Source organism: Myotis lucifugus, unplaced genomic scaffold (genome assembly GCF_000147115.1).
Source record: "Myotis lucifugus unplaced genomic scaffold, Myoluc2.0 scaffold_178, whole genome shotgun sequence".
NCBI lineage: Eukaryota > Metazoa > Chordata > Mammalia > Chiroptera > Vespertilionidae > Myotis > Myotis lucifugus.
In genome coordinates this window covers 190,147-196,750 of record NW_005871226.1, presented here as the reverse complement: position 1 = coordinate 196,750, position 6,604 = coordinate 190,147, and the positions used below count along the sequence as shown (strand labels likewise).

The 6,604-nt window shown below is 44.4% G+C and overlaps 1 protein-coding gene and 1 long non-coding RNA gene across 3 annotated transcripts in view; one reads left to right on the top strand and one right to left on the bottom strand.

Moving 5' to 3' along the window:
- The window catches only part of TMC2 (transmembrane channel like 2), a 49,253-nt gene that overhangs the window by 10,513 nt on the left and 32,136 nt on the right, over positions 1–6,604 (bottom strand). Inside the window, exons 13-16 of the mRNA XM_006096377.3 lie at positions 5,953–6,102; positions 3,871–3,999; positions 1,240–1,307; positions 246–485 (exon numbers count right to left, since the gene is read on the bottom strand). Coding sequence (XP_006096439.1) covers positions 246–485; positions 1,240–1,307; positions 3,871–3,999; positions 5,953–6,102 — 587 coding nt within the window. The remainder of the gene's footprint in view (positions 1–245; positions 486–1,239; positions 1,308–3,870; positions 4,000–5,952; positions 6,103–6,604) is intronic.
- LOC106698413 overlaps positions 1–6,604 on the top strand; it is a 52,873-nt gene that overhangs the window by 22,545 nt on the left and 23,724 nt on the right. For both annotated transcript variants that reach the window (XR_002831111.1, XR_002831112.1), the window contains exons 3-4: positions 3,779–5,172; positions 6,099–6,487. This is a non-coding gene — a long non-coding RNA (uncharacterized LOC106698413). The remainder of the gene's footprint in view (positions 1–3,778; positions 5,173–6,098; positions 6,488–6,604) is intronic.

Genomic DNA, 6,604 nt, shown 5'->3' with positions numbered 1-6,604 from the left:
AAATTAATTCAAATGAAAGCAAATTAGAAAGTCAATTTCTCGGTCTTCATTTCAAGTGGTCAGCAGCCACGTGGCTGGTGGCTACCCTATTGGATCATGCAGACATAGGGCATTTCCATCCTGCAGAAAACTGCTGAGCAGCACTCATGATTTTCCCCAAGCTCCATGGCCTTTCTGAGCCACTGCTCTCTGAGCAGACGGCCTGGGGGCGGGGGAGCTTCTCTTATGCAACCAAGGCTGTGCACCTGAATGGCCCGCAGTCAAAGGAGGGCGGGAGGGACATGATGGTGTAGGCCACTGGCAGGAGGCTGAGGAAGAGCACCAGCAGCAGGAGGCCCATGTAGAAGTTGTTGGATCGGGAGGCTTTGAACACGCGTTCGTGGGGCACGTTACTGCTCATCACCGCCCAGCACTGGAAGTACATGGAGGTCAGCAGGCGCAGCACGTTGATGCCCACCAGTCCTGGAGCATAGAAGGAGCCCATCCTGGAGGGGCAGGAACACACACCAGGTTGGCCTGGCAGCAGGAGAGGCCAGGGAAGGGTGACAGAAGGAGATGGGATTGAGGGGTTAGGGGGAGGAGGCCTCGCCTTCTCTGCAGGTCCCAAGGGAAGGGGCCTCCCATTTAACCAGGACATTTATCACCACACCATAGCCATTCATTCCTCTGAAGGAGACACTCCGAGCATTATTGCCTCAGCACCAGGCATCTAACAAATTATACGGCCTCCTGTCCGTTTCTCCATGGTCTCCCTAAAATAACAGTACTGCTCAGAAAAGTATTTGAAAAGTTCTCAAATTAAGAGAATTGGACATTGACTTGCACTGAGCCATTGGCATCTTGAAAGTCTTTGGCTGAAGTTATACAACCTCCTCTAACTCCCTCAGAGGAAGAAGTTCCTTAGTTCATTTATCTCCCTCCTTCTCTCCTTCTTTCTTTCTTCCCCTTCCCTTCCCTCCCCTCCCCACTTTTTCCTTTCTGCCTTCTTCCCTCTCTTTCTCCCATCCCCCTCTTCTTTCTGTTTTCCTTCTCTCTCCACCTCTTCTCTTCTTCCCTCTCTATGCCCACCAGAGCACAGGGGTGGGCAGACACTGCTGGTTCTCACCGAGTCCCGCCCCCTGTTTTTCACGTGAAAGGAGGGAGCTCCTGCCTCTCCCAGCTAGTTGAGAGGCCACACCTGAGATTCCAGTTTTCTGACTCCCCAAGTGAGGTGATCCCCAGATGAACTGGGTAACTCACCAGATCATGCCTTGGTTGAAGATCAAACCAAGCACATTTCCACTAATATCAAACTCAGCATATGAAGGCTGCCGAGAGATAAAGGAGGGTGGGAGGTGGGGTGGAGAGAGAGAAACATGTTAGATGGTGTTAGCCAGACACTACTACCAGCCACTGGCCAAGCCAGGGCCTCTCCATCCCACAGAGAGAGGAACTGTTGATTCAGGGTTCTGCTTCTTTAACATACAGGGTGTCCCCTCAATTAAAGAAATAGTTTGAAGTTCTCAAAGTTGAAACTTTTTTCAATGTCTTTTTTAAGAATAAAATGTGAGAGTTTTTATCATTTAGGGCCTGTGGGCTGACTGTGTACTCTTGAGAGGACCCTGGCCCCCTTGAGAACATTTTACCAATGCTCTTATCAGAAATGCACCTTGAAATTATAATCAAGGAGTAATTCTAATAAATAATGAAAATGCAAATAATTAAACAAGGACTTTGAGAAGAAAGTTTAAAAAACAAAAAACAAAATAAATCATCCCCCTAATTCTCTTTTCTCCTTCTCATCATTCTCTAGTCGTAGAGCATTCATGGAAAAGAAAAAGCTTAGCTAGATACATATTTTCAGCCTGACTCAGATTTTCAGAGTTTGGGAGATTTGTGAAGTATTTGAAAGAATACAAATTTGTGAGCACTGGGGAGTCGGGGTCCTCATGAAACATGGTTAAACCTACTTCCCAATTTGCCTTCCAGGAGTGGAGATAACAGGTTACAGGAATGAGAGAAGGAGGAATGAGAAGTTAAGAGAAAGAAAAAGGAAGGTCAGGCAAGCATGGATCAAAGGAGGAAGTATGTACAAATCCAAACACATGAAGGTTAAATCTTGGGAATTTACAATTTAACATTTTAAAATATTAAAAAAACTTTTTATCTATTGGGTTTTGTATTTGCTTAGAAAAATCTGCCTCATCCCAACATTGTAAGTTTTATATTATACTAGAGGCCCAGTGCACGGATTCATACACATTGAAAGGAAATTGATTAGAAGAAATATTTTAGAGGCCAGGGAGGGACCATGGGAGGTTGGCTCCAGGGCATGTCTGGCCTTCTCTCCCAGTGCTGATCAGCTGGACCTCAGCAGCAAGCTAACCTACTGGTCGGAGCATCTTCCCCCTGGTGGTCAGTGTGTGTCATAGCGACTGGTCGACTGGTCGAACACTTAGCGTATTAGGCTTTTATATATATAGATATGCTTTCTTTTATAAAGTTATCACTTCATTTTTTGATGTTTAAAACTTTGATTCGCTGCAATTAATTTATTTAGGTAAAATGAATGAGATATAGTTCCCCTTCCTATGGTTATCCAGGTGTCTCAATCCATTTGTTATATAATTCTTTGTTTTCCCACTGGTTGGAAAGACTCCCTGTATTGTTAATTAAATTCCCATATTGATTGTACCTATTTCTGGACTTTCTATTCTATCCATTGATAAGTTTGTCCATTCCCTAGTACAGTTTTAGTTTCTATAGCTTCAGAGTATTTTTTTTTAAGAAATAACTTTATTTGTTGTTGTTAATCCTCACCTGAGGATATTTTTCCATTGGTTTTTACAGAGAATGGAAGGGAAGGGGAGAGAGAGAGAGAGAGAGAGAGAGACAGAAAGAGAAAGAAACATCGATGTGAGAGAGACACATTGATTGGTTGCCTCCCACACATGGGCTCGGGGATGGAGCCTGCAACCAATGTATGTGCCCTTGACCAGCAACCAATGTATGTGCCCTTGACCAGAATCAAACCTGGGATATTTCAGTCCTCAGGTCCAGGCTCTATCCACTGAGCCAAACCAGCTAGGACTAGAGTATGTTTTAATATAAGGGTGGGTCTAGTCCCTTTCATTCTGCTGTTCTAATTATTTTCCAGGTTATTTTCACAAGATTAGTTTTCAAATGAACTTTAGTAATATTTTGAGATTTTGTTGAACTTAATAAATTAATTTGAGAGCCCTGCCATCTTAGCAATGTCATGACATAAAGATGCCATCTTTTTTGAGCACGTGGTTCTTGCACCCTTGTTCTCAGATAAGATTATGAAGTTTTCCTCACTGAGCAGGAGTTGAGTAGGCCTGTGTAAACTGTGGCTGGTGACTAAAAAAAGATATGACAGAGACCTATACTTGGGCCCTTACCTGGGCCAGGTACCCTGCTGCCGGCGAGGATGAGGATGACAAAGTAACAAAAGTTGGAGCTCGGTTAAGGGGGAGGTCCCTCCCAAGACCAGTGACCACTGGGTGGGCAAGTGAGGTGTTTGGTAGAGACTCACAGGAGAGATGGGGCCTTAGGCTCTGCCAGATCATGGAAGGCCACTGGAGAGAGGAAATGACACACGTTTAGAATGAGCAGTCTCCCAGGTAGATGGGGAAGAGGAGTAGCCAGGGGAGGAATAAGAATCAAAGAGGTTAGTCAAAGCACAATCCAGAAGACAGAACCAATGGTTACTGTGTTCGTGGTGTGTCTCAGGAATTTCTGAAACATTCATGTCCACATCTGCCCTGCCGCATTCTAGGATTTCATTAGAGTTTCAAAAATTAGGAGCTGCCATCAGAAGGGGATGGTTCAAACAACTTTCTGCGGAATAGCTGTGAAACGGTGACGTACAAATCCAGCCTCCAGGTCCCAGCACCAGCAGTAGTTCATGAACCGGACAAAACAAGCCCTCAGGAAGTCCCCCAGCAGGATGGTGATGTACGTTACCAGCATGTCGGACACCGTCAACCTCACGAATTCCTGCAACGAGGAACACAGAGGGAGGGGTGGTCAGGGTTGGCCCTTGCCCACCTCTCCCAACTGACTGCAGCCATGCACACTCTCCCCCACCCACCTGTATTCTTCTCTGTGATCCTCTGAATTTGGGGGCACAGTGGTGGTGGTGCAGAGCAAAGATCAGGCTTTGAAATATTCTTACATAGGTCTGAGCTCTATAATTACTAATTGTATTGCTTTGAAATAGTCTCTGAACCTCTTGAAGTTAATAATGTTAACCTTGCAGGGTTATTGGGAAGCTTAGTGATTATGCATGCAAATTGCCTGGCACACTGGTAATGCCCAATGCTTGGCAGTTATCAGCACAGATACAGGATCTGAAGGCTTGCCCCTTACTTTCCCCACCTGCTCTGAAATACCAGCTGCCCCGGCTAAGACTAAATCTGATCATTGTCACCAGGGACAACAGCTGGTTTTCTTTACCTCTGGCTAAAGATTTTTTCTGGTTATATAGAGAAAATAATGCAGGTTTTTCACAGAGGCACATAGCAAAAGAGGCAAAAACGTATTACTTTTGGGGGGAAATTTAAAGATCTACCAGATAATATCACAAACTTTAAGACATCTAGTGGACTTGGAATTCCTAGAAAGTACAGGGTCTGCTTTATTCATTTTTATATCCTCCAAATTGATTAATAAATTTTTGCTGGATGAACAGCTGATGAATTTTCAGGGTTATTCCTCAGTAAGAATTCAGGTTTATGTTTAAGTAATAGACAACCCAGCATGTATCAGGTCTCCACTCTGTGCAAAGTGATGCTCTGGGGCCTGGGCTGGAGGTGGTGGAGGACATAATGCCTCAAACCCATCATCATCAACTAGCTCAGAAAGATACAAACTTTTATTACTGATGGGAACAGTGATGGGCATTGAGGGAGGAGGGCAAGAGAGACACCCCTCAAGGATGTGGGGCAGGAAATGAGAGACTATATAGCAGAATATTTAAAAAGAATCATGTAGGTAACGAACTCTGTATGGCCTTCTAAAGAGGATTGGTTTTATTGACTTGAAGATTCTTTCTCTGTTACATATTGTGATGAGTTGAATGCAGGAGCTGGGGAAGCTCAGTGGCTCTACACCTTAAAGATGAGGAAGATTTGAAGAACATGGGAATCTGGACTGGAGGAGGAAGAGATGGTGAGTCTGAGCTCTCCATGAAGGAGGTGGGAAGAAAAGGCCCTCAGGACCTCCATGGGCAAGAACAGATCTTTTCCCTGCGGGATTTGCAGGTGGTGAACTTGTAAGCAGTATTCAATGGAATGTGTGATGTAATTCCCTCTTTCGTTGTACTTCATCACCCTCAGTTAATAACACGGTTGTTTGATGCTCTATGTGAGTGGATTCTTCAGGGGACCCAGGGAAAAGTAATACACTCTGCATCTCAGTGGGGTGGCTGATGGAGAGAAACCCCATGCAGAGAGATGGAATTGAGGAAGAGAAGGCAGCTGACCTGTGTGACTTGTGAATATTTTAAGTTCTGCCTGTGAAGGCCAAGAACACTAGGCTTTAAAGTCTGCCCTGTGCAAGTTACAGGAATGGTGGTAAAAGTGGATAAAGGGAAATGGCAGTTGTTAATTTTTGAGTCTCTAATAAAAACTATTAATTCTCTTTACAGAAAAATGCACAGATGCACATACACAAAAAACCCTGAATCCAATTTTTAGGAGTCTTTGTTCTCCAGGTGGAGAACCTTGCAGTGAAATCTACAGTAAAACTCTAAATAAAGTAAAAAATTAGATTAATGAATGAAGCATATAGAGAAATATATGGATATTGAAAAAATGGGAAAGGGAAAAAGTAGAACTTTCCTAAGAAATACTTGCTGGACATTTTGGTGGCTTAAAAATGGAAACATCAAGAAAAGAATAAAAATAATTGAGAACAGGGATGACTTTTCAGGAGAGCACAGCTACTCACAATGCCCACGGCTGTCTCCCAGCAAGAGCCGCGGGGCACGTCAGCAGGGTGCAGGGGTGGCCGGGGGACACTCTCGTTCCAACCCGAGGAGTTGTAATAGTTAAACAGAGTCCAGTGAGTGATGTTCTTTATTGTCTCTTCATTAGAGAGCTGGAACAGAAGATGGAGATGCGGGGTTGGAAGGAACCAGGGATGGCCCAACTGTTTCCACAGGAACAACAACTAAAGCCAGCACATGCCACAACCTTACCACCTCATATCTGCCCTACCCCTCAATGGAGCACCCCCAAATCTAAACAGAAGAAGGGGCAATTGACCAAAGTCCTTGGGTCTTTTCCATGAAGTTATCATCCATCCATCCATCCATCCAATCATTCATTCTTCTTTTGAGAATAATTGATTCAGGGTCTATTCTGGACATATGAGGCAGTGGTGACACAGAAGTGAACAAGAGATGGAGCATTCCTCAGAAAGTTCACAGTCTCATAAGTGACAGAGATGAACAAACAGTTATAGAATCTATACTAATAAAAGGGTAATATGCTAATTAGACTGGGAGCCTTCCGGGGGACCTTCTGGACATCCTTCTGGACAAAACCATGGTGGTGGGGCTGAGGCAGAGGCAGTTAGGGGCAATCAGGCCAGGAAGGGA